This window comes from Athene cunicularia, assembly GCF_003259725.1.
Source record: "Athene cunicularia isolate RWA chromosome 6 unlocalized genomic scaffold, athCun1 chr6_part1, whole genome shotgun sequence".
Lineage (NCBI taxonomy): Eukaryota > Metazoa > Chordata > Aves > Strigiformes > Strigidae > Athene > Athene cunicularia.
Window position 1 is genome coordinate 12,330,331 of NW_020799105.1, and position 26,087 is coordinate 12,356,417.

The window sequence follows — 26,087 nt, forward strand, 5'->3', positions numbered from 1 at the left end:
TCAGGAAGTTCAAATAGAAGTATAATGTGATGAAAGTCTTTGAAAACAGGACTACTCCAAGTGGGGAAAAATATAGTGATGTTGAAGCTGTTATATGTTGCTGCCAAACGACACTGATGTGTGTTCCTTACTGCTGCTCTTTGAAGCAGACAACACTGAATGGAACAAATTTTGGGGTAGTAAACACAGGTGATCAAAGACAGATCAGTGTTGGGATGCAGAGGAGTTCCTGAAATGGCCCTGTGGGACTATTTCACCAGCTCCATGTGATTCATTTACTGGTTCAATAGGTCACATTGATCCTTATGTGTCACAACTGTGGACCCCAGCTGGTCACTTTCTGGCTTGTGCATTATCAACAGGATTGCAATTTTGCAATGGGATCTTAATTTCTCAATTCTGTTGATGAGAGTGCCAAAATCTATGCTGTTTGTCAGTTATATTAACTCTGCAAGGCCAACAAAAATGAGGAAAAGTATAAATAAACTAGTAAGAACAAATAAGAGAATAGATGTGTCATGTTTCTAGTTCTTTTGCTGACTAAAATTACAATTTTCCGTATGAATAGCATGCCTAAAGCAGAAAATACTGTGCTAGCTCAATAGTGTCTCCTAAAAGTTGCCCCCCCCCCCATGTTTTCAGAGTAGTGGGAAAGTGCAGACTTTTGTGAAGTGATGCACCACATCAGGGAATGAGATCTTGCACTGTAGTCCTTTTCCCTCTTGAGTGTCCTGAGGACCTGCTGGGTGATACCATACAGCTGATTTGGCTTTGCTCCTGGACTACTACACTATTCCAGGAAGAAGTTTTACAGGAATGCTGATCTTATGTAAAGCACATGGCTAATTATGAAGGAATCATTTTAGATTGGAATCTCGCAGGAACATACTGTAATTATCATTTAGATCTAAATGAATCCAAGCAGTCTTCTCTCAAATTATAATGTTCTGTTTATGAATGCATTTCCTCCACTTGGCATTTAGCCTCAGTAATGCAGCAATATTGTGTAAAATGTGGAACAAATGACGTCTCTCTCTTAAGAGAATGTCTGACTCCTAAAACATGATAACTTTTAATGGAAAAGGAAAGGGATGATGAGAAAGCAGCGCAGACTAGATGATAAAGCACTGTAACTCATAAGTTTGGAGATACGAGGTTTTCTTCCTTCATGGTTTTTGGTGATCCTTAGCTGTATTTTAACTTCTTTATGTATTTTAGAGTTTCCCAAGACCATAACTTGTGACTTTTCAAATGCTTGCAGATCATTGAGTAAAAGATTACATTTACAGAAGATACTTACAAAGCATCTTAAAAGTGTGTCTGTTTAATTTTAGGACAAGGAAACCTGCATGGGTGTCAACAATCAAAGTTACATATGTGAAACGGGCCACTGTTGTGGACAATCCCAGTGTTGCAACTACTACTATGAACTCTGGTGTAAGTCCTTCCATTTTGTATGGCTTCCCTTCCTAATCTGCATGGCTCTCATACCATCCTACAGGTCTGGCTTGTGTCCCGTGGGATTTTGTATTCAGCCCTTGTTATGCATTGCCATTGCATTTTGCTGCAACACAAACCTGAGTGGACCTGATACGGCAAGGGAAATAGGGTTGTTTAGATGGGCATTGGCTGCTTTTTGAGGAGTAACAGGTCGTATTGCCACATTCATGACTGGAGATTTGTTGTTTGGTCTTCTCGCTGATTTGGGCAATACTGAGGTTACTCAAACTAGCATTGTATGCGAGTGAGGAAACCACGCTCATGGGAGAAATGCCGATGCACACAACCCTAGAGTATGACACACTCAAACAGATAATTAATTCAGTATCTTTCATCTTAATGTTTTAGTTCTTTGCAAGAATGAGTTTAAATCGAATTTATATTTTTCAAGCTGTGCTTTCAAGGATCAGGGCCAGGACGTTTATTCCTTTCAGGACACATTGTTTTTGGAGCACAGCTCCTTGGGTGGAGAGGGTCTTGGGAATATCTCATGGGCTGACAGTGGCTGAATACTGCGTGTGGTGAGGAACATACATTGCCCATTGCAACCCTTCTTATCTCCTGTTTCCCAAAATCTGGGATTTGAAACTACCCAGGTTTCTAGTGAGTGTTTGAGTGACTATACTTGCTAAGTCCCTTTAGACAGCAGCAGGTAGGTCAAAGCAGGTGAGCAAAACTCTGATCAAGATATGTGGAAAATAGGAAGTTGAAAGGATAGGAAAATAAGAAATACTGAATTTTAAGGGCAAACTTTTAGAGTTGTGCCAGTCTGATGGTGTCTTCCTTTCCTGAGGGGAGGAGCACAAAGGGTTGAACGTTGATGTTGACAAGCTGTTGTACTGTCAGGAACCTAGGCTGAGGAGACATCTGTGCTCCCAGAGTATGGAAATGTGGAACTCTTGAACATTGTATCCCCACGGTAGAAACTGGAGAAACTTTCTTACCACACCCAGTGGTATCTTGTAGCCTTTACGCAACTGTGCTATTCACTTAATCCCTCTGCTGTGCCCAGTTTCACTTTCTGAAAGTAGTGCTTGTGTGGAAATGTATTATAAGCACAAAGACTGTCACTTAACCTGGATCCAAGGTCAGGAGTAGCTGACACTTCATCCTTTAGTCTGGAAACACACTTTTACTTTTCAAATTAACCAGAGAAGCATGGAGGATGTGGCTGTAAACTAAACAGAACTCTTTCAGACTTTTCCAAGACACAGTGTGCATCAGACTGTAGCGACTGGCTGTGTTGATACTAATGGCAGGATTTGAATGTACTGCAGATTTTTTACAGCAGCTTTATTTTCAGAAGTCTCCAAACAGTTCAAGAAACAGTTCAGGACAGGGCGGGGGCAGCTCTGGGGACCCTAGCAGGTTGAGAAACAGGCACAAATACATGGCTGCCTAGGGCTGCCTGGTTCAGCTGTTGGCAGCACGGGCAGGACGGGTGGCTGGAATTTGTTTGGACTATATGGGGGTGCATGGACAAAGCAGAGTGGGGAAGGTCAGACCCAGTTTTGGATTTGTGTGGGTGGGTATGTAGAGGAAGATGCATATATGTAAGGGTTTACAGACTCTCTGGCAAGCAGGATCTAAATTGAGCAACAGCATAGAGTACAGCTGCATACTACGGCTTATTGCACAGTCGCCATGTTTCTTCCATGGACATCTTAAAAGAGTGACTTAATTGAATTGCATACAAACAATACAGTCTGAACAATAGCCCCCTGCCACTTTAATGGAATTATTTTTACTGTAACTATCTTTGCGCCCTCAGTATGGCACAGACTTTTGTACTTGGCAGTGCCTGGCTGCATCATGAAAGTTCTTGGAAGATAAAACCAGATTTTGTTAGAAGGAGGCAGAATATATTTCACGTTTCTTTATAGGGCAGGCACGCAGGTCATGCTGAGATAATGGAATAAACATATTAGTGGCATGCACTGCTGGATGGTTCCTCTGTAGAAATGGGTTTCTACGTTGACATTCACAGTCCTTCTGCATTGCAGAGCATCATATACCACACTGAGATGATGGGAATAATGCGAACATGAGACCTGTTCTGCTAGGCTTTCTGCAAATTCAGGCAAACATCCAACATTGATTTCAAATTGATTAGTGTTTTCAAAGCTTGCTTTGCCATTAGGAGTGATAGAGAAAAGTTTCTGAGTTGAGGGTGTAGTGGGGGAGGCACAGGGGAGGCATGTCCTTTAAATGAAAGCTCGTATTCTAGAGCTTACGACCACAGCTGCAGAACTTATGTGTTGCTCTAGGTATTGCTGTGTGTCTTTGGTAGGTACATGTGGTGAGGCACTCCTAAGACCTTCAAGGTGAATAGCAGTGATGTTATATGTAAATAGTCTTAATATGAACAGTGAATTGGTGGTGTGGAGAACAGTGGCTCTACATGCTTGGGAATAGATTAGCTTTTTAGAAGTTAATAATAAATTTTGGTTAATGAACAGTTAACTTTGCAGCACCTTTTAAGTATGGCTTCATGGTTGTTCTGTGTTTTGATTTGAACCTGTGTATGCACGTACTGAAATAGTTTTTGAGAAGTTTCTGCTCCTCTTGACCTTCTCAGACCACCAGTGCTTTTTGTGTGCCTGAAAACAGACCTCTTGCTAGTCCTGTTGAATTAAATCCTAGATTTATTTACCACCACAGCTTTGTGGGGAAAAGAAACAGAGGAGGGTGGCACTTGAAATGGAAAAGAAAACTAGTCTGTCTTTAGACTTGTCTTCTGAAATGTGATCCTGTCTTGTGGCCGCTTGGAGTTTTTGCCATAAAAAGGATCTTTTTCCTCGTTTAGGAATTTGTGGGAAGTTTCTCTTTGAGAATGTCTGATCTCGATATTTCTAGACAGCAAGTAACATTGCAGTAATTATAATCCAATCCTTGAGGGTAGTGGAATAGGATGCAAAAATCAAGGTGGTATTTTGTTAAGGGGTGGAGTGGAGGAATGGAGAACATGATATGCCAAGCAGGTGGACAGCCTGTGTTTAAAATTAGATAACAGCCTCGTTTGAATTCCCCACCCATCTCTTATTTAAAAAAAAAAAAAAAAAAAATAGTGCCATGTTGCCAAATAATAAAACTATATCCAGATTTATATAGGTCTAATAGCTCTGTAAAGGTCTAATTAGTTCTTAGCTCAAGCTTGCTGGCTGGTAACATGGGGGAAAAAAGTGCAGTTATGTCTTTCCACTTTCTTAAAATAGAATAAAAAGTGAAAGAGAAGAAGGAGCTTTAGTGTTGCATTTCCTCACGTAGGGAAAGGTGTTTGTTTGGATGGTGGTTGAGCTGGTTCAACATCTTAGCCTAACAATTTCTGTGGGCTTTGCAAAGAGCTCACAGTCCCTAAGGAGGAGACTGTGGCCTTGGGAGAATGGCAGCAGCCACTGGATTTTGCTTACTAACAGTTCTCACTCAGATCTGTTATGAAGTGATTGTGATTTGCTGGAGTTTTCCAGTGTTGGCCTTTGTCCAGGCCTGATAGGTGTCATTGCTTAAATGTTCCAAAATGCCACTTTTTAAAATACAGGAGAGAAGGTAATCGCAGAATGCAGTTCCTGCATTTTGCAAGTTAAGAATTAAGGCTCAGCTATTCTCGATTTTCCCAAGTTTAAGTGTATAATGTAAACTGAAAACCAAATCCAAATCTCTTGACATCTATCCTTGTGTCTCTCCTTGCCTATCAAGGACCAGCATGGAATTAGATGATTCCAGAGGCCTTGAACACGGCAAGCAAATCTATAGAAAGTGTTTTGCATGGTGCAGTTGGAAGAATAGTAGACTATGCTTCAGGAATTGTGGAGCATGGAAACAGGCAGCTGGTCACTGCGTGCAGAAGATAGATCTCTGTTGCAGGATTTCAAAATTAGGGCTTAACTGGTCTTGGGTCACTTGTCGCCAATGCTGGTTTGTTGTACAGTGCCCGAGTGAGCATTCAGATGTTGGATATGCCTATTTTGCTTTGTTTTGACTGCTTTAGCAGTATTACTGAGCCCCTCTGTTTCTGAAAGGAAAAAAAAAAAAAAGATCTTGACTGTTTGGGCGCTAGTGGAAGGGTTGTACAGGAAAAAAATGTTCTGTTTGCAGGCAGCACAGTTGATGTTTTTGCTGATTTCGAACATTTTGCTCATCTCTGCACGCTTCCCCTTGGAATCTCTAGACAGATCTTTTCCCCAAAAAGCGTGCTGCCAGAAAATTTTGGCAAGGATACGGTTAGTTTCTAAAACTAAAGCAACTGCTGTACCACGTACGTGTTCCAGGTCAGCTTTATAATAAGATTTCATTTCCAAGACTTTGCTGCAGTCTCCAAACCCCTCAAACAACTCATCAGTCCTGTGTTTTCTTCCTCACCCTGTGTTATCTTATCCTTCAGTATAACCACATGCCTTTTCAGAGAGAGATTTGCCCTGTTTCTTGCCTTTCACCCAGCGTCCTACATGGTTGTACCTGCTTTCTCTTTCCTAGGTGTATCAAACTTCACCTTTGGCTGCTGTTATTCCTCAGCTGGTACTTCAGAGATAACCCTCCCATGACAAAGCCTAGTTGAAAGTATAGGGCAAACAAAACAGATGTCACAACCGTGCAGAAACTCATGATAAATAGGGTCACCAAGGGAGTTGTTTTCTGATTTCTTTGTACTTTTTGTAGCCTAATCCAGACAGTAAAATCATCTTTAAGCTTGTTTTGGTGTGGCTTGTAAAATTCACAAATACAGAGAAGGCAAGCTGTCCTCCATAGTCAGACTGTGCAGATACTGACTTTTGCCCTGTGTGGCGTGCTCCCACCTGCTCTGCGTTAAACAGCAAGGAAAGGCAAGAGTGCTTGCTGGTGCTGTACCTCCAACCTCTGCCTGTATTCTCCAACCCAGCAAATATCCAGATCTGTTGGTGCAGACTGTTTCCCAGATCTTGTTCCCAGATGTCCTGGACATGGTCTCAGCTGGATGTTCCCCTCTGATCTCGGTTAGACCACTGTTCAACATACGTTTTACCAACATAAGATGTCTTGGGAGGGGTAAATCAGATGGAATTGACTGGACTTAAAAACATGTCTGCTGGAGCACAGGAGCAATTGCTCTGCAAAGGCTCCCTCCCCAGGAGAGAGGCATAAAAACAGTGTCTGCAGATTTACCTCCTCAAGTTGACTGCTGTTGCAAGATAAGCAAAGGATTTTTCTGAAATGTGCCTTTTTCGATCTTATCTCATGGCAGTGGACATACTGTGTATACTGGATGGTATTCTGAAAACTAGAAACCAGCTGCAGTTAACATCTATTTCTTTTTGTCTGTTACCAGTCTGGGAGCAAGCAAGCAGGAGTTGGAGATGTTGCCTTCAGCTTTTTTATTTTGCTATTGTACTGTACAAATACTTAGTAACTTTTTCCTGCAGTGTAGTCAGGCTGGAGCTGCAGTTACACTGATTTAAAATGACATAAAACTGTCACTGAAAGTCACAGTCTTTCTCTTGCTGCTGTTGTGTTTGGCAGATGAGTTTCAACCTGCTCTGGTTCCCTCAAACCAGTTCAAACCACAGTTGCGCACAACTTTGCTGGCACAAGAAGAGGTGGAGGAGGCAGCAGGAGGTGTGGAAGAGACAAGCAGGAGAAGACCACGTCATTCAACAGCTTCTTTTTTTTCCTTCTTAAAATGTTCATAGGCCCATGACCTGGATCCTTCATCTAGCACTCTTGAGCAGCAGCATTGACTCGTACAGGCTCGTGTGTGAAGTGGCAGGAGGCAATGCAATCTCTGCGCCAGGGACACTATTAAACCCAAGTGCATCCGGGTTGTGGTACCAATTAAATCTCTCTCCTATTTTTGATGATAGGGTTGGCCCTGTGAAAGACTTTTTTTTTCCAGCCATGGCTGACTGTGAGGCCACCATTTGGGACATAACTTTTTCGTCAATGAAATTGTCCCACTTCTCCTTCTGTTCATAACCAGCTCTCATGGAGCCAAAGCTATTACCCAGATGCTTGTCAGGCAGACACAAAAACACTTTGCAGTATGTTTTGGCTTGCTTTTAGGGGACTTCCTGCCAACAGAGCAATGGCATTTGCCCAAGTTTACCATGAACTTGAGGGCAGATTTCTCTGTTCCTACCCTTGGAACGCTCCAGAAAACGTTTTCCATTTTGCACAGGATAAAAGGAGCTTCCCTCTATGGGAATGCTGATGGCAACATCCCAGACAGCAAATACAGTACAGCATCAGACTGAACGCTGCTCCCCACTTTTTCACGAGGAGGGGAATGCTCTGGGGTTTTTTTATTCTTAATTATTCTTAAGTTTGAGCAAAACTATGGTCAGTGTCCCAGAAAAGTTTTTCTTGAAGATTTAAGCCTGTTCTTTCACAGCTGGTAGAAGACATCTCTGGTGTGTGACCATGTGATGGGGCTCCCTTTCCCAAGGACACTGTAAACATATCAGCCTTCTCTTTCTTCGGTATTTTCTCTGCTTCTGAGAGATGGCTTTCATGGGAGTTAATTCTGTTCCCGGGTCTTTCTGCAGCTCCTGTTCTGACTGTCTGAGCTTGCCACTCATGTAGAGCTTACATCTCTGAGCCTGACTGATGCTGGGTAAGAGGTTGGTGGTACTTTTTTGTTTTTATGAAAGGTTTTGATATTCTGTCAGGGAAATCTCTTGACAAAACTCAGCTCCTTGGCTGTGGCTGATTCAACCTCTGGTTGATTCAACCTCTTCATTATCCACCCGTTGGCATCATCAGTGAATTTGACAGAAAACACAGCAGTGTTTCTCAGGACTCAGCCTTTCTTGGACAGGAGAGTGTTTCAGCTTCTGACTCTTCCATAAACCAAGAGCAAACCTGAAATTGCCTTCAAGTCCAGTGATCCCCTGATGCATGTTTAGCTGCAAACTAGTGCATCGCTTCTGTCGGTGCTGTCCACCAGCGGTTTTTCCAGTGACCCTGTTTGCTCTCTGCCTGTCATGTTGCCCTCAGGTTGCCACGAGCTTTTTTTTTCCCGTGGTCACTGCCAGGTTAGCAGTGTGAAATAGTCTCTCTCAGATCAGACATTTAATGGCAAACTCGACTCAGGATGCCCGGTGTCTCCCAACCTTTCCTCCTTTTCTAGTGACTGCAGCAATAGCTCAGCACAGTGCAGTTGAAAATCAGTTTGTGTCCATTTGGGAAGGAGACACATGTTGAGCATAGGGAAGGCTTTTGGGAATGGTGAAGGCAACTTGAAGCCCAGTTTTACCTGGCTTTTAGAGGCCTTTTAATGCCAAACTTCTGTTGCCTTTGCACATCTCACCCATTTTCAGCACGAGGCAGAGCTGGTGCCTGCTTTTGCCATGAACGAGGTGTTAGTGTGCACTGCTACTGTGCTCAGCCTACATATTTCCTGCATATGTAGTGTTGTCTTTGGGTGAATTTGAAATTCCCCTTCTTCCTCTCCTGCCAAAGGAGCTGCTGGGTGCATGGGCCAGTGCTCTGCTAGGCTTACCTCCCTGCTGCTGGTTTGAAGCCAACCATCACCAGGTATACAAATGCACAGCTCAGCCCTGGACATCTTCACTGTTAACTCCATACTTTTAGACATAATATTTACAAGTGTACTTGGCTTTGTATGCATAGCTTTATTCCAAATAAAGGACTGTACTATATATTTGCTAGGCTTTAAAGTTTTTCTGTTCTGCAGCCAAATTTACAGCTGTGCCCAGACTTCTGGTTAGGGCATGTTGTAGAGCCTTTTATGGAGGCCCTGGACTCCCAGCACCATGCTAGACTTGCAACCAGAGCTGCATCCGATCCTTCTCTCAGCACTGGCACCCTGGCTCAAGCAACAACCAAGGAGGCCCTCGTGTGCCTCAGCACCTAGGGGTGTCCCATCCTATTGCTTCCTGTGTACTAGAGGGAGACTTTTGGCCCTGTGGTGCAGATGTGCTGTTGTGTGACAAGGTGGGGGTGTTGAGGATGCCAGAATCCCAGCCAGCAAATGGCTGTGGTGGGCACATGCTGCTGACCACCTGTGATCATCTGGGCAAGAACTTGGGCTCGTGCTGAGTCAGGGGTTGAGTAATTCCTAGAAGCTTGAGGAATTGTCAGCGGTTAATGAAACCAGGCAATAATGTGGTATTAGTGGGTTCTTTTTCTGGAAATTCCCATGAAAAACAACAGATCTCATCCACTTGTGGTTGCGAGCATGCAATAGACCCTTTGCACGAGAATGGAGGTGTTGTTCCTGGCACTGTGGCCAGATTGCAATGCAGTAAATTATGATCTGTTTACTTAAAATGCCACCTGTGGTTTCAGTAGGATCCAACATTAATTTATTATCCTAAACTGTTATATGTTGTTACTGCCTGTTGTTTACAGAGCTGCCGCACATCTTCCCAGGAATGGCTGAGCTTACTTTGACCCCTACTCTGAGCTTGTGCATCGTTTTGTCTGCAAAGCACTTTGGGATTTCTTTGGAATGGGTAGAAAAATTTTTTAAAGACATACTTTTTTTTAATCTTCTGGATGCAGGCTTGGGTGGGAGCAGTTATTCCCTGCAGAAAAATTCGGCTGTTACAGCTGAAATTGCTTAACAGTGGCAGTTCTCCAGGACATCTTAACTAACTAAGTGCTGCTTGCTACCATTGGATCTAGAGTTCTTGGGAAGGGACATGATCAAATGTGTTAAAAAGCATTTTTAACTTTAAAAAGTTTTCAAAACTGTAGAGCTAAAATCCCTGGATAGCTGGGTGTAATTTTCCATTGTTTTTGAACACATGATCACGGAGTGCTCTTCAAAAATAAGGAATACTTAGAAGATGAACTGCAGGCTTGCTTCAGTGCATGGTGGCATGCTGTGCCTATGACCTGGTTTTGATGAGTGTGTTCTTGCTTCCTCAGCAAGCAAGAGCCAAGGGATCTTCTCTTAGCAAGAAATGAAGTGTATTGGTGGGAGTCCTCAAACTGCAAGAGAGTGTGTATTGCGTTTGCATGGCAAGGTTCTGGTGGTGCCAGGGGGCAGGGGTACAGGGGTGGTTGCAAATGACTGGCTTTGTAGGGAAGGGTGGACGAGGCCAATTCTTTTAGTCTATATAAAAAGGCTTATTTAAAAGCAGGTGAGTGATTAGAGAGTAGTGGACAATTTCTCGGCTTGGTTTGAAGGAAGTGCAGAGGCCACCTCTAGTGCTTTGTCCTTTGCTTCTCTGGAGCTAAGATCATAGTCTTCTCTCTGCCCATTGTGATACAGCTGAGCCGGCTGGCTAGAAAAGCTGCCTAGGAACCCTGATTTCCAGCCAAGTAAAAAAACCAAACCAAAACAAAAAAAAGAACATGTAACACCTTCATCTGATAGCAGGTTTTGATAAGTTTGGGCATAAGGCAAAATCCACTCCATTGGGGAAATTGGTTGCGCAAGCCAAGAGTAAGATTTCAGTTTGCTGTGCCAGAGTACATGAAGAATTTGCATTACGACACAGGGAGGTGAAGGTCCCTGCTCAAAATGCTCGGAGGCACAATACGGCATATCCAGTTCCCCTACAAACAGCCCAATGCAGGGCTCTGAGATGGGTGATATGGGTCGATTGCACTTTGTCCTGAGCCAGAGCAATACTCATCTCATTCTTCAAATTCCTAAACTGTTCACCTTTCCCCACCCAGCTCTTAGCAGAGAAAACATCGCTAACTCAGCAGGGGATGCTGAAAACATCAAGGTATTGTAGAGGTGAGACCAGAGGTTTTTACTGTGGAGAAAAAAGCAGTTTTTTTCTCACATGGCCTAAAAATGGGCTGTAGCACTAGGAGTCTTCATTTTGTCCAGACAGTTTGGGAATAATGAAGAGAGGCAGAAAAGTCTTACCAAAAGAAAAATGGTGTTGTGATCTCTGCTGAGGAGTGTTTGCCAGGCCTACATGTTTCTAAAGGGGGAGCTCTCCTGGTATCCTTAGCTGCAAAAACTGAGCTTAAAAAAGCTGGAGATGACAGACACCTCTGAGGCAGGTAGAGCTGTGGGCTGTAGTTGCAGGAGGCAAAAGCCTAATCTGGAGTGAATGTTGTAGCTCATTGAAGTGTGTCTTGGAAACATTTTTCTAGTGCATGCAAACATGAAGGGGGGTTCGCGGAAAGGGGGAGTTATTGTTTTGGAGGGAGTGGAGAAAATTCAGGAAGTGTTCTTTTAAAATTCCCTTTTAAGGAACAGCATACGTATGGTATGACAGTGCATAGAAACGAGCCGTGACCACAGCTGGAGCAGAAGTTAGGTTTCTTGAGGATTCAGAGTGGGGGGCTAGTTTAATTTAATTTTGGATAATTTAAGACATTGAATACAAAAATAAGTTTTTAAAATATTTTGAGACATTTATGTAAAAGGATTATGTTTTTGTTAAACATAGCTATGAAGGATTTGGGCTGGAAATTAAAGAGCAGTGCAAACAAAAGCAAAACATAGCGCTTGGGGTTTTCTCTTCGTCTGTGGTCGATCTGCAGAGTGTCTTTTGTGTGTCTTGATTGTTATTTTCAAACCAAAGTGGCTGTGGGAGACAAGTTCAATGCTATTCACAGTTCTGCTCATATTTTTGGCTAGAAGAAATGATATCCAAGGGGTGGGAGCAATAGTGGTGGGGAGCTTAGTCTTGCCCCCATGTTTCATTCTCCTCCAGAGTTGTGCTTGTCAAACATACTCCGCACTGTACCAAACTGCACAGAGTTACCTGATTCTGTCGAGGCTGCCAGAGTAGCAGTCACGCACACAGGCAGGTATGTGTCAAAGCTTCCTGGCGCAATGCAAGTTTCTGTCTTTAGAGCAGTGCAGGGTTCAGATCCAGGCTTTTCTTCTCCATTGCCTTTGTGGGGTTTCCTGGGTTTGGATGTGGCTCTCATACTGTGAATAACACTTGCTCTCCACCGCTTCAGGGTTTTGGCTGGTGTGGACCATCATCATCATCCTCAGCTGCTGTTGTGTTTGCCATCACCGGCGCACCAAGCATCGTCTTCAAGCCCAGCAGCGGCAACATGAGATCAACCTGATCGCTTACCGGGAAGCCCATAACTATTCAGCCCTGCCATTTTATTTCCGTAAGTATCTCTCACCTTTTTTCCTGGTCGTGGAGGTCGTGGGGTGCAGGGCAGCAGCGAGCTTCCCGTGTTGGGTGGAAGCAGGGAGCAGTGCTTGGGCTCCACAAGAGGTGGTGGACAGCTTTGCTGCCTGACCTTGGCTTGTAGAGAGGGGGTGGCATATTCCAGCTCCTGGATGCATTTGAGCCCCCTTGAGTCGAACCACACCAGCTACAGCACCTCACACCCACCTCTGGTGCTGCAAGTGCAGACATTCCCTGCGTGTTCTTCTGGGAGGGGTCTTAAAATATCTCATTCAGGACTTTATGGACACTCCTCCTTTCCAGCCTGCACTTGCTGCTGGTGGGACTGAGATGTGGGAAGTGGCTTCATGAAATTCAGTCACACAGACTGGGTGGAAGTGGTGCCTCAGCAGGGACCGTGCTGATTCCCAGACCACACTGCTGGTGAGCAGCCCTAGGACTTCACACAAAGGAGCTGTTGCCCATGGCTCAGGGAAAGTACAGTCGCTTTGTGCTCTCCCTCATGCCCTGCTACACTGTGCTAGAACAGCAAGTCTCGGCCTTTTGACTGGAGGTATCACAACTGAGTTTCCTGTAATGGACTGTTGAATTGCATGTATGAACTTGCTTTTCTGGTTAAACTCTTGCAGCCACCTCAGAAATAATCCCTAGCAGGCTGTTCCTCCCCAGCACTGGGGATATGCAATTGTACATGGAAAACTGCAGTGCTGTCTTTAAATGCTTGTAGTATTTAAGTCTACTCTGTCTGTATAGACTATTCTGTTGCCTCTTAAGAAATAAACAAGGTCTTTCATAGATTCTAGAGGCTGCAAGTACAATAAACCAAATGCTTTTGCTGGTACTACCAATTTATTCTGACCACATCAGAAAAACTGAATCCAGCACTAAAACAACCTCCAAAAGCCAGGATCCTAAGTTCCTTGTAACTGCTCGTGTCTCCTTATATTTGCAAAAAGCTTTGTGAGATGAAGTCTTTGCTCTTGAAAGTGGAAACTCAGCTGAGAACACAGTGTTGGAGACAGCTGGCAAGTTATCTCCCAGCTTGTTCCCTCCAGCCAATGCAGTTCATCCCCTGGGGTAGTTTATGGGGCTGTATTGGAGTACAGGGTTGGGGGGAGGCTTGCCTGGTAGCCCTAAGTGTGGACTAGAGAGCCAGGAGATCAGGCTGCTGTTTCCAGCTGTGTCCATCTCCTCCTGTAATGGTGCCCTCCTGTCCCACAATTGCAGCTTCTCATTTGGGCCAAGTTTCAGCACCCCTTGTAAAGCCTGTTGAGCTGTTCAGTGGGAAGGTGCTGGTAGATGACAAATGACATTCCGACCTGCAGTAATGACTTATTTCCTGAAATAAGCTGTTTGTGAAGTAACTTCTCCTCCTTGCCTCCCCCTTTTAGGGTTTTTGCCAAATTATTTACTACCTCCCTATGAGGAAGTGGTGAACCGACCGCCGACACCCCCGCCACCCTATAGTGCCTTACATCAGCAGTGCGTCCCAGCAGGCAGCAGTAGCACAATCCCAGACACACCAAGAAACCTGCAGCCAGCACAGAGCAGCTCAGCAGCGCCCAGCAGCAATAACAGCAGTACTGACAGCACTGGATCCCCCGGCCTTGGGGACCCCGAGCCCTCCACCACCACACTGGTCGAGCGAGCAGTTGCCAAAATGCAAAGCGTCGAGCCTGGCGGTACCAGCACGGGAGCCGAACTAGTGGAGAGGGCCGGTCCCGAGAAGGATACAGAGTGCAAGGAGGAACTGCTGAAAGGTTACAGCTCTGAGAGCTTGGAGCAGAGCAGCGCCATTCCCGATGCGAAGGACAAGACGCCGGGCAGGCAGCGCCGTTTCACTGGTGACTCGGGCATCGAAGTCTGCGTATGCAACCGGGGCCATCATGACGATGACCTCAAGGAGTTCGACGGGCTCATCGATGATGCTCTGGATGGGCCCCTGGACTTCTGCGACAGCTGCAGCGGCCGCCCCCACGGGGACGAGGAGGAAGGGCTTTTTAGTGCTGCGGAAGAGCAGCACCGTGAACACAGCCACCACCACCTGCCCCGGCAGCCGGTGTGTGTACTCTTGAACACAATAAATGAGCAGGACTCTCCAAACTCTTGTACCAATAACTCCCCCAGCTAAGGTGGCAGAGTGGAAGGGAGAATTGGGGGAAAAAAACAAAGAAATAAAAGTGGAATAAGAGGATTAAAACTTTTAACAGGAGGAAAAGGTGATACAACCTTCTTCTTTTAGTTTATTTTTCTTTCTCCCCCTCCAATATAATTTGGGGATTAGTCCTTGAAGGCCTGGCTTGCGGGGGACGGGTCACTCTGGGTTTTGTTAATCGTGTCCATCCTGCTCTGTGGGGCAGGGACTGATGTTTCTCAATGAGACCTTCTAACAAATGGAATTTTCCCAATGGTGATTTTGGTGATGGTTACTATGAGTTTGTTGGTTTTAGTTTTTTGAAACACTGCTTTATCTCACAATCAGTAAAGCTCAGCAAATCTCACCCTGGGAGGATGCAAAATCACCGTAAGGCTTTAACCTCCAGGTGTCTTCCCAGAAGCAAACAGCTTCTGACAGTGCCGGCAGTCAGTAGCCTAAGAGTTCTGGTTTGATATAGTGCTCTTGAGGCATTGGGGATTTCTTTCAATTTTAGCCTTTTTTTTCATGTTAAGTTTTCCTGAAGCTGATGAATGCCTGAACACATCAGCCCTATAATCTCTGGTGCTTCAGTGTTTTAAGACAGCAGGTAGGAAATTTCCCACTTGAAGCTGGTGACTGAAGGACCAGTTTCTTCCAGGAGTGTTAGGCTACCGTAAGCAGTTTGAAAAGAAAAGGTTTGCGGATATTTGCCTTTATATGTAATTTTTAAAGACAAGTCTATTCCTTCAATGCCTCCAAGAGCACAGTTAGAAGTAGAATCCAGGCAGCTGGGCTGCCTTCCAAGTACTGTGGTCTCCGAATGACCTTTTCCCGGTGTGCTGCAAAAGGGCTTGGCTTTATTTTTCTCCTTTTTTTGTGCACCCCAAGAGCAGCACACTTGAGTTAAGATGACAAAAACAGAACAGGGCTCTCTTTGGCCAGCGTGCCTTCAAGCTTCAGCGATGCATGTTGAACAAATGGAGACGAGAGCTCCGTCCGTTGCGAAGGGATGACTTACCATGTAGATGTGGAAGACCTGTGCAGTATTTTTTTTTTGATCCAAAAGTTTGGTGCGATTCTAATGTTGACCACTTAAAAGAAATGAATGTCTGTTTTCTTTTTCTTTTTTTTTTAATGGTGGCAACTGGCTACTGTATAATGTCTGTGAGCGTGTGTGTGTGACTGCAATCCATGCATGCGAGTCCTACTGGTAATATGAAAGCCTGCTGTAAGACTGCAAGAAAAATTACTGTAGCTTTGCTTTAATAAACGGTAGAGATTTTGTTAGTAACAACCTGAAGGAAAAAAACCCCAAAACACAAAGAGCTGAAACTAACATTCCCTAGAGTGCTCGCGTGGAAGAGAGCACAGTTCAGACTATGTATCTTGTTCTCTTGTTCTCAAAGTTTCTCCCCATCCCTTTTATAATTATGGTCGTCCAGATCATTACTGTTAAGGGGGGAAAAAAAAAATTGAAAACTGAACTCAGACATATTCAGATTTGATTGATTGAAAACCAAAATCAGTTTTAAATGAGGTGGAAACCAAAATATAATGCATTTTCTGATAACTTGCCTGTGTGTATGTGTATCATTCTGTAGGTTAAGAACAAGATTTGTCTTTAGTTTGTGGTTTTGTTCTGGTTTTTTATCTGGAGTTATGGATACAGATGGCAGAGCAAGACAAGTGGTGCTTATTTCAGTATTTTACCCACATGTTTGAAGAGAGCGTTTTTACCTTACAAGGTTTAGGAGAATCTCACTCCTTTGGCCGTCACAGACTTTCTTTTCCATCAGAACAGCTGATGAAGATGGCTCTTTGGTTTGTGTCTTAGGGTGCTTTTAAGCATGAAGGACTTTGATTTGGATTCAGGAGACCTTGTTCCTGGATGCCTGGAGTTTGAGTGGTGACAGAAAGGCTGTGTGTGCCCCAGAGCCAGGCTGGCTCAGTGTGCGCTGCGGCCGCCTGGGGACTGGTCACTTCCAACTGTGTTCACCGACCACGTGTATCTTTTGAGAAGAGAATTAAAGATCCCTAGTGCCACCCCTAGGAATTCTGTACATATTGGCACCTGGTGGTGTTCCTTGCATCACAGAGGAAGCTAAAAAAGCACATCAGTCCTTGTGGAGTGGGGGGGTGCTGTGTATATCCTGGGAACGGCCAGTGGGAGAGCCTTTGCCAACATTTCTGTTGGCGTAAGACACAAATCTCGGTGTTTGCTTTCCTGCCATCCCACTAAGGGTGAGGGAACCCCCTACTCCTCTGGACAGAGAGGTGAGTACCAATAAGCCAAGCTGATGTTTCTAATCTTAAAAAGTCAGGAGGAAGCAGTAGTGTGCCTGCTTTATGACTTCTTGGGGTTTTTCAGGCTTTTCAAGACTGTCAAAACAAACAGGGCACAAACCATGTTTCCTAAGCTCACATGTGCCTGAGGAGGAGAAGGACTATCTGTGTGGCTGTTGGTGCTTCAGTTTTTAGACCTGGACCAGGGGCAGCTGCTGTGGGGAAGAGGAGTGGTGCAGGGCGGGACAGCTGGTGCCTCTTCAGGGGAAAACACACAGGCAGAGGACTCTTAAAACTCCAGCTTTGGAGCTTTAGAAAGGTGCTTGATCCTCACATGTACCCCTCTGTAGAAAGCCAGCAAGGCCTAAGCAGAACTCTTCCCTGAATGCACACTGTGGGTGTGAAATGCTGGTGGTGTGAGGACACGGTCCGGCGTGCATCTCTAACACCTGAGCACCCAACCCCACCCGCTGCCAGCTCTAAGGGACAAGCATCTTCTGGGAGTCATGAATATGTCGTTTCAAAACGGAGTTGCAAACAGCAGCACAACTGAGAGCAAACGAGTGTCAATCCACTGCTCAGTGTTTTTCTTTACAATGTGCTGTAAGTGTTGATGCCAATAGTACCTGAAGTCTGTTTTTCCTAGAGCCTGTGGCAGTGCAGCACTGCTTACATGACATATTTTCAGCCACTGAAATTGGCTCCAAGGGCAAGGACCCAGCGGGCGTCCTGGCAGGCTTGGGGTGTGCTGCGTGGGGTCAGGCGCCGCAGAGCACATGCGGTAGCTCAGTGAGAGAGTCCCCTGGGCACAACGGGGGCTCCTGGGACCAGTGCGTACTGCAGCATCGCCTTGGTGTTCCTGAGGGACTCTTCTGCTCTGACAACACAAACTCCCACTCTGGGAACACCTGTGCGATTTTCCTGCAGCACATTGTCGTGTGTTTGTACAACCCAGTAGATGGGTGTTGGCTGAAGATGAAGGAGGAGGAGAGAATCGTGTGTCTTGGTGCTTGCTGGCAACCTGCTCTCGGAGCTTGTCCTACCTAACTTGAGGCTAAGGAAGGCTAAGGTGCAGTTAAGCTGCTATGTTACATGTAGTCATCAAAAACTTCCTGGGGCAGGAAATATGAGAAAACCTCCAGGACAGAAGCAAAACAGCAGGCTCTGCAGAAAGCATGAGGCTGTGCTGCCGGGCGATGGGAGCCTGGGGCTCCCTGGGTGCCCCTCGGCACTCGGGGACAGGGACATGCGTCAGCGGTGAGAGCCTGTGCTGTGCTTGCTTCCTGCCCAGCACAGCCCGGGCTCCCACAGCCAAATATCCTCGTCTCCTCTGCATGTCCTGCCTGGGCTCGTCCCGTGGTGACCCGCTCCTAGCGGAGCTTGGCAGGGAGCCGAGACACTGTCCCACTCTGGTGAATAAACTCCACTTGCCTCTCCCCAAAGCCTGCTGCCTCTGGCCCCTCACTCACCCTCCCTGTGCAACACATCCCGGGGGTTCTTTTGTTTAGATAGGAAAAGTCTGGACCGGGGTGGAGGGGCAGTCCAGCAGCCCCCCAGCTGGAGGCAAGCCCCACAGCATCCCACGGCGAGTAGCCTGGGAAGGCTGGGATGAGTTGCTGGCCTTTGTCAGAGCTGGTTCCCCCCTCCCCTGCAGCACAGATCTGCTGTTATCAGATGGGCCTGGTGCCCACACCGGGGCCTGTGGCGGCAGCGATGCAAACGCTGCAGTCTCTCTGACGGGGCGGGGGGGTCACAGCCTGCCGGGTTGTTTCTCGATTTGTTTTTGGCCGATGAACAGCTGTGTCCCGAAGTTTGTGCTTACTCAGCTTGCCTGGCGCCATGCCTGCTGCCAAGCCCCCAGGTATTTTGAGCATTGCCTGCTCCTCCTGTGCTGGCCATGGCTCCCCAGCACAGCCCAGGGCTGTCCTGGGCCTGGGGCAAAGTGAAGCCCCTCAACCTTGGAGGTCTCCTGAGCCGAGACCCATAGTGCAGCTGGGTTGTGCCCACTGAAACGAGTTTGTGTGAGAAAGGCCCAGGTTTGCTCTGCCTGGTGCCATCAGGTCCCACCTCAATGAGCTGTGCCTCTGCTTCATGGGGTTCCCAGGGTACAGTGCGGGAACAGACACGAATAAAAACACTTCATCCTTTCCACCATTACTGGTTTCTCCCTTGCAGACCCCTCCACCACAGGGAAACAGAACTCCCTCGAGCTCTCCTCCAAGACCTTTGGCCCCACTCCCTCCTGTCCTGATTCCCCCCTTGCAAAGACCCGGAGAGGCCACAGAGGGAGGACAGGGACCCATTGTGGCCCAAGCTGATATAGCAGCAGGATTGTTTCAGTGGCAAAAGCCTTGGTGTTCCCAGTGGCTGCCCATGTTCAGCCAGCCAAAACCTGGTGGTAGATGCCAAGGTCCCCCTGGCTCTCCAGGGGCATGGCCATCTCATCCCCCCCCACCTTTTGTGTCACTGGGCTGCCCAGTGCCACGTCTGAAGGCAAAGGGCTCATCCAAGATGGTGGATTTGCATGTCTTGCGTCTAGGAGCACCCCAGTGTTTGTAGGGGTCTCAGCAGGGTGGGAGGAGGAGGGGGGCTGCTGCTCTGGTGGTGACCCCCCTCGGCAGCAGAAGCTGTTTGATGGGGTCAAGGGGTTGGGCGCAGCAGCATGGTCCCGGAGCAGCTGTCAGGACATAAATACCAGCCGCATGATTCAGCAGAGTCTCTGCCCATTCCCAGAGCGGGGAGCAGCCATGCCTGTGGTTGTTTACCGGCTCATGAGGTGTGAGCAGCTGGCTGAGCACTGAACCTCCACGGTGGCATCTTCTCCCAGTTGGCTGGTTGGGAGGCAGTGGGCTGGGGCAGGGGGCAAGACGTGTCACGGTGGGGCTGGGCTCAGCGTGATGGTGTTCACGGCACATGGCTGGTCTCCAGGCCCAGAAGCAGCACATGCTGGCCCTGTCGAACAGGGAAACCCAGCTGGAGTGCAAGCTTTGTGTGAGCATCTGTGACCGGAGGCATTCTTTGGTTTAGAAACATCCCCGGTCCCGAAGTCCCCATTTCTGCCTCAAGGTACACACTGGCCTTGAGAACTTGTTGTGAGCGCACAGACCTTGCTGCAAGCGCTTTGGCCATGGCAATGTGTGTGCAAGGTGCAGGCCTCCTGCTGACTCTGGGAAGGAGAAAATCCCTTCACTTACCAGGAGCAAATGTAGTACTTTGGCAAAGGGGCACAAAGGCACTGGAGGTCCTGGAGGCATCAGGTTGCTGTGGTTACTGGTGACTGCAGGATGCTGGAGAGGAGCCTCCCTGCTGGCACATGCTGCCAGGGACAGGATCTGGGGCAGGGGAAGGACAGTGACAGCCCTGGTGTGATGGAATTGGGCAGGTGAGCAGAAAAGAGTGTGAAGCTCAGTCCTTACAAGTCAGCAGAGACTCCATGCAGCAGCAGCAGCAGGGCTGGGGTCCTGCTGCACTGCCCTCTGCCCCGTTCCTGGTGGGTCAGCTGCACAAATCACCCTGAAGATCATCCCTGGGGCAGGTGTGTGCACAGTGGTTCTTCTGCAAGCCCCTCCCTGCCACCCTGAGCCACCACAAGAATGGACTGGGAGGAGGGAAGATGCTCCCGGCGCTGGGTCAGGCTGCAAACGCCTCACCATGGTCCCTGTGCCGTGCTGCTGGCTGATGGGACCCATTTGGCATCAGAGGCCAAGCGATGAGGAGACTGGATGAAAGTGAAGTGCTAGCAGTTTGAAAGAAAATGTACGCTTTGACACACAGAGTAGAAAGTTTAGCGGTGGGGAGGTTTTATGTCAGTTTTCCTGACCGCTAGCAAGAGAGGGGGCAGGGGGAAATAGAAAAGGGGGAAAATGTGGAGGTGTGTAGGGCTGGGGGTGTTGCACTGTGCCAGGGCCGTGTGGGGCTTTCCCCCTCCAACCTGGCTGCTTTCCCTCCAGGTGTCCTGAGCCATAGCTGTGTTGCTATTTAGTTAAATATTAAGAGGTCAAGTAACAGAGAACCAGAAACCTAATTGCATGCTGCCCTCCCTGGCACGGTGGTTTTCAGTGGAAGCAAACACAGCCCCTCACGTTAACGGCAAGGTTCTGCTGCTTGAGGGGACGGCGGTAACCCAGCCAGCCAGCGAGCATCGCTGCTCGGGACACGGTGCTGCACGACCAGTGTCAGCAGCCCCCCGCTCTGAGGTCCCCACGTGCCGAGTGTGGGGGCCTGCAGCTGAGCTCAGCCCACAGGGTCTGGGTGTTCTGCTGTGTCCCTGAGCGATGGGAGCCCCCGCTTTCGGCCGGAGCTGGGGCTGCCTGCAGCTCGCAGGTGGGACAGGGTCGCACGGCCCTGCGGTTCTACAAGGTGCTCACGTCCCGTCTGCAAGGGGCTGCATGTGTACATGTGTGCATGTGTGCATACACATATGTGTGTGCATACATGCACGTGTGTCAACAGGCATAAATATGCCTCCTGTGCTTTTGTGTACATACACACACTTCTAAGTACACACGTGTGCAGGCACCTGTGTGCATACGCCTGCACGTGCCGGCAGCGTGTGTGGGCCTGCGTACCGTGGGAGAGGAAGCCGTTGGGAGCTAAAACTGCAGGAACCTCCAAGCTGTTTCCTTATTTTTTCCCCGCAAGGAGCAGGTGGGGGTCCCACTGGCGGGAGCACCCTGTCCTGTCCCACTGGCAGGGGACACTGTCCTGGGACAGGGCAGGGGAAGGCAGGGCTGGGGGACTCTCCCTGCCCCATGGCAGGCTCAGCTCTCAGTCCACATCGTGTTCATTCTCCCTGCTCCCAGTGGGGAAACTGAGGCAGGGGCCAGCCAGGGTCACCCACCCGGTGCAACAGCCACTGGGCACAGCCTGGGCATCCCTAATGCCCAATGCCCACTGGTCACTTTTCCCCCCTTACCTGGCTGGGGTGAACCCTTCTCCCCCAGCAGTTAGGGGAGGGGGGCTTGTCTGTATGACTCGTGGCTGTCTCTGCATGGGCCCCACACCGCTGGGGGGGCAAAGGGGCTGTTTGTGTTACCAGCCCCACAAAGGGGCTGTGGCTTTACAGCTCAGCCCAGCACTCACATGGAGTTGTGGGGCCACCATACATCTCAGGCACACACCCACCTCTCCCCTGCCCTTCATCACCTGCCTGAAAACCAGTCAGAGTCAGGCTGCATTGGGAACAGCTTTATCCAGACCACCCCACATCCATGGGGCAGGCAGTCTCTGTGCTCCCATCCCATCCCATCCCATTCCATCCCGCCACTGCCTGGGATCCAGGGCTCATCCCCATCATGAGGCGGCTCGCCAGGCATCCCGCAGCCTGGCCTTCACCCGAAACTTCTGCACCTGCAGCACGACGCCAAACTTGCCCTCCAGAGAGGGCAGAGGCTGGTCCTGGGGGCACTCAAGCGTGAACCTCTGCAGCACCCAGGCCAGGAAGAGGAAGAGCTCCATCTTGGCCAGGACTTCGCCCAGGCAGACGCGGATCCCAGCTCCAAAGGGAAGGTAGCTGGGTGAGGGCGAGTGGATGTGCTGGCCCTGCTTATCCAGGAAGCGGCCTGCAGGGGGAAGGGGTACCATTGGTGTTGGCAGGGATCGGTCTCTTCTGCCTGAGACCTGCCCAAGTTCATCACACGTATGTCCCTCCCTACTGAGCTGAAAGAGCAGAGACGGTGCAAATGTCCCTGCCAGGGGGTAGCAGGATCCAACCTCCCACCACTAAGCCTCTCCCAGGCTCAGCCTCTCCCACTCTGCCCACCCTGCTGTCCCTGTTACCCGGGAGGACAGGGAGCACCCAACACACCAGGATTGAACTCCTCGGGCTTGTCCCACTCCTTCTCATCATGGTGTACGGACCAGAGGTTGATGACGACCCTGGCACCCTTGGGGATGGAATATTCCCCGATGCTGCAAGATGAACAGAGTGAGACAGTTGCTCCCTCCCACAGTCTCTGCCTGCATCCCAGCTGTGTCCTGGGGGTCTCACCTGGTGTCAGCAAGGGACACGTGTGGGATGAGCAGGGGGGACACGGGCCGGATGCGCAGCACTTCACTGATGGTGGCCTCCAGGTAGGGCAGCAGTGGGCGGTCGCTGAGGTGGGGGTGACGTGCCAGGCCGATTTTCTCATCCATCTCCTCTTGGATCTTCCTCTGGACCTGGGAGCAGAGCAAGGGCTGGCATGGGAGCACAGGTAGAGGTGTGCCCTGTGTGCAGGGGCTCCTCGTGGCAGTGGGGTACACCCAGCATCACCAGCATGTCCTCACAGGTTGTGCAGGGCAGAAGTAAAATGCCCACAGCCTGAACCAGCTTATTTGCAAAGCCTGACATCTCTCTTGGCACCTGCCTCCCCCAAAGCCCCCTACAATGTTCCTGGTGCCAAAGGGAGCCAGGTACCCCGACGTGTGGCATGGACCCTACCTCAGGGTGGTGGAGCAGGTAGAGCACAGCCCATTTGAGCACAGTCGTGGTCGTCTCCACACCAGCCCCGAAGATGTCCCCCACTGTCATGAGGAGGTGGTCGTCGGTCAGCTCCAGCCCTGGTGCCAGGGGGCTGTTGTTCTCCGCACTGAGCCTCACTTGCAGCAGGGCGTCCATGAGGTCCCTCACGGCGTCCCCACAGAAGGCTTCCTGCCAGGGCACACATGTGAGCCAGGCTGTCCTGGGCACAGTCCCCTCCACCCCAGCTCCAGCACCCCAAAATTCCCCAGCATCTCCCTGTCCTGGCCCCATTGGCACCTTGTGTTCGGTGAACTTCTGCTGGAGCAGCTGGTCCCGGACCTTGAGGCATCTCTTCAGCAGGGCCAGATCCTTGTTGGGGAAGATCTAGAGGAGAAAAGCCCCGTTACAGCAAGGGGCTCCAGCTCAGCCCAGCTTCTGCAGGTCCCCAGGCAGTTGCTCTGTGCCCACCAAGGTCCTGGCTCTTGTGGGACACCAGGGCAGGGACCCAACTAACCCCTGGGGATTCAGGTAGCTCCCTCCCGCAGGACACATCCCAGGTCCTTCCTCATCCAAGGTGAAAGGATCAGGCAGTCCTTGTGTGCCTGCTCACCTGGAGCCAGGGGAAGATGTCCACCAAGCTCTCCTTGGCCACGGTGTCCACGATACCCTGGCTGTACTCCAGCATGGCCTCGAACTCGGGGTCCCCACGCCGGTACGAGGAGTTGAAGCAGAGGGAGCAGACCACGTTGGTGACAGCCCGTGTGAGCTCAGGGGCCATGTCGAGGGCCATATCCTGCGCAGTGCTGAGCGTCTCGCAGAGGGATGCAGCCTCCCGGCAGACTGAGGTGGAAGGGAGAGGCAGGCAAGGGGGTGATGATGAAGCTGAGGGCATGGAAGGGACAAGTGAGGGGCTGGAAGGAAGGGTTTCCCACTTATTCAGGGTGTGCAGCCTGCAGAGAGAACCTCCCAGCCAGGGCTGAGCCCCGAGGGGCTGGGATGGGCAGAAGGGACTGTGCTGGGTGCTGGGGAGGGACAGAGAAGATGGAGACACACAGGGAAGTCTCCATGTGTGGCTTGATGCTCCTCCTGGGTGGAGCAGGGAGCCCGGTGAGCCAGGAGCTGGCTTCATGCCTCAGTTTCCCCAGCTGAGAGTGAGGAGAGCCAAAGCTCAGGGCAGAAAATGGATGGGGAGAAGTGTGAGTAAAGCACTGGGGATGGAAGGAGAGGGACTGAGCCCCTCCTAGACAAACTGGGGGTGGGGTGGGGTGGGGTGTGCTGGGGTGTCGGGCTGAGCCAATGAGTTTCCCCTTGGTTCCCAGAGGGTCAGGGCACAGAGAAATGGAAAGTCTAGCCCAGATTAAGTGTGGGAGGGAGACAGAGATGGGAGGGAGCCTGGGGTCTGGCAGGGAACACTTACTGATCCTCTCGAGGGTGAGCGAGCCCTCCCCAAACATGGAGAGGGCGGTGTGCACCAGCTTGCGCTGGAACTTCCAGAGGGGCCCGTAGCTGGCAAAGGCGATGTCCTTGCCCCCCCGGGACAGCAGGTCTGTGGTCACCTGTGGGACAAGCAGCCCCGGGGTCACCCCGCTGCAGGGCAGCCCCCCAGGGGTCGTGTGTCAGAGAGGGGTGATGCTGGGGCGGGGGGGGGCGGTTAAGCATCTCATCTCATCCCAGGGATGGTTGGTCGTTAGTGCTGGCACACAAAGCCCAGGCCATGAGCTTTGCTTTCCCCCCTGGTGAGGACTGATGGAGAGGTCTGGGGACATATGCCAGGGTTAGGGGCTGGGGTGCCCAGGATACTAGGGGGTGCAAGGAGCCTGGTGATACCTGAACCCACATCCCCATGCCCCAAGATGCAGCCATCCCTGAGGGAGAACGGACACCCTCAGGGTGGAGGATGCACAGTATTCACCCTGGGGAACGGCACAGAGAGGGGCTGCCCCTGCCATTGCTTTGCTGCAGGCAGGATGGGGAGAGGAGATGGACCCTGCTGGGTGCCGGTGCCTTTCTTGGGAGCATTCCCCCCGCTTCACCCAATGCTGCAGTGGGAGGGCATCCCCCCAAAACCTGCTGTTAACTCACAGTGCGGGGCCGTCCAGCGAAAGCCTTCCCCTTCTTCAGCAGCACCTCCCTGGCATGCCGGTAGCTGTTGACCACCACCACGTAGTGGGAGCCCATCCAGAGGGCGTAGAGGCTGCCGTAGCGGCTCTGCAGACGCCAGAGCCTCAGGTGGAGCTGGGGATGCCCGGCCAGCTGCAGCAGGCTCCCCACCAGCGGCAGGGCTGGCAGGCTCCGTGGGCGCCCCAAACCTGTCCCCATCCCCAAGGTGGCTCGCCGTTGCACCAGCTCCCAGGCGCAGAGCAGGGCCAGGGCCAGCAGCAGGGCCCCCAGCAGCGGCATGGCAGGGCTGGCTGCGGGGCTGCGGCAGCGCAGGGGGCCTTTATACCGGCTGTGGGGTCATCGCCTTGACCCCGAGGCAGGCTCGCCTCCTTATTGGGGGATGGGGAGGGGGAGAACTGAGCTCTTGGGCCCATGGCCAGATCTGCAGCTGGGCACCTGACAAGGAGCAAGGGCAGCAGGGCCATGGCTGCACCGGGTGGCCGTGGGGGATCTGCATCCAGCAGGCTTTGAGCCAGGGAATGCCTGGGGCTGGATTCATCCTTGGGGC

At 49.9% G+C, this 26,087-nt stretch overlaps 2 protein-coding genes across 3 annotated transcripts in view; one reads left to right on the plus strand and one right to left on the minus strand.

Moving 5' to 3' along the window:
- Positions 1 to 16,264, plus strand: part of WBP1L (WW domain binding protein 1 like) — a 25,681-nt gene extending 9,417 nt beyond the window's left edge. Inside the window, exons 2-4 of one of the 2 annotated variants that reach the window (XM_026851589.1) lie at positions 1,335 to 1,437; positions 12,373 to 12,534; positions 13,949 to 16,264. In XM_026851589.1, the coding sequence (XP_026707390.1) occupies positions 1,335 to 1,437; positions 12,373 to 12,534; positions 13,949 to 14,688 (1,005 nt within the window). In that variant the 3' untranslated portion in view covers positions 14,689 to 16,264. The remainder of the gene's footprint in view (positions 1 to 1,334; positions 1,438 to 12,372; positions 12,535 to 13,948) is intronic. The other variant, XM_026851590.1, reaches the window with a different exon arrangement.
- Positions 16,265 to 22,153: 5,889 nt separating this feature from the next.
- On the minus strand, positions 22,154 to 25,826 carry LOC113481735 (steroid 17-alpha-hydroxylase/17,20 lyase). Its single transcript, XM_026851575.1, has 8 exons — positions 25,502 to 25,826; positions 24,837 to 24,975; positions 24,030 to 24,259; positions 23,717 to 23,803; positions 23,399 to 23,608; positions 22,967 to 23,136; positions 22,784 to 22,887; positions 22,154 to 22,538 (listed from the first exon to the last, which is right to left on the minus strand). The coding sequence occupies exons 1-8, from the start codon at positions 25,817 to 25,819 to the stop codon at positions 22,270 to 22,272; spliced, it is 1,527 nt and encodes a 508-aa protein (XP_026707376.1). The 5' UTR covers positions 25,820 to 25,826; the 3' UTR covers positions 22,154 to 22,269.
- Between the last annotated feature and the right edge of the window lie 261 nt (positions 25,827 to 26,087).

Bases quoted from the DNA above. Each gene is read 5' to 3' on its own strand.
- LOC113481735 (XM_026851575.1), bottom strand. From the start codon at position 25,819: ATGCCGCTGCTGGGGGCCCTGCTGCTGGCCCTGGCCCTGCTCTGCGCC. The intron at 24,976-25,501 runs GTGAGTTAACAG...CTTGTCCCACAG, and splicing joins TCGCTGGACGGCCCCGCACT to GTGACCACAGACCTGCTGTC. The intron at 23,137-23,398 runs GTAGGGTCCATG...CTCTGCTCCCAG, and splicing joins ACCTGCTCCACCACCCTGAG to GTCCAGAGGAAGATCCAAGA.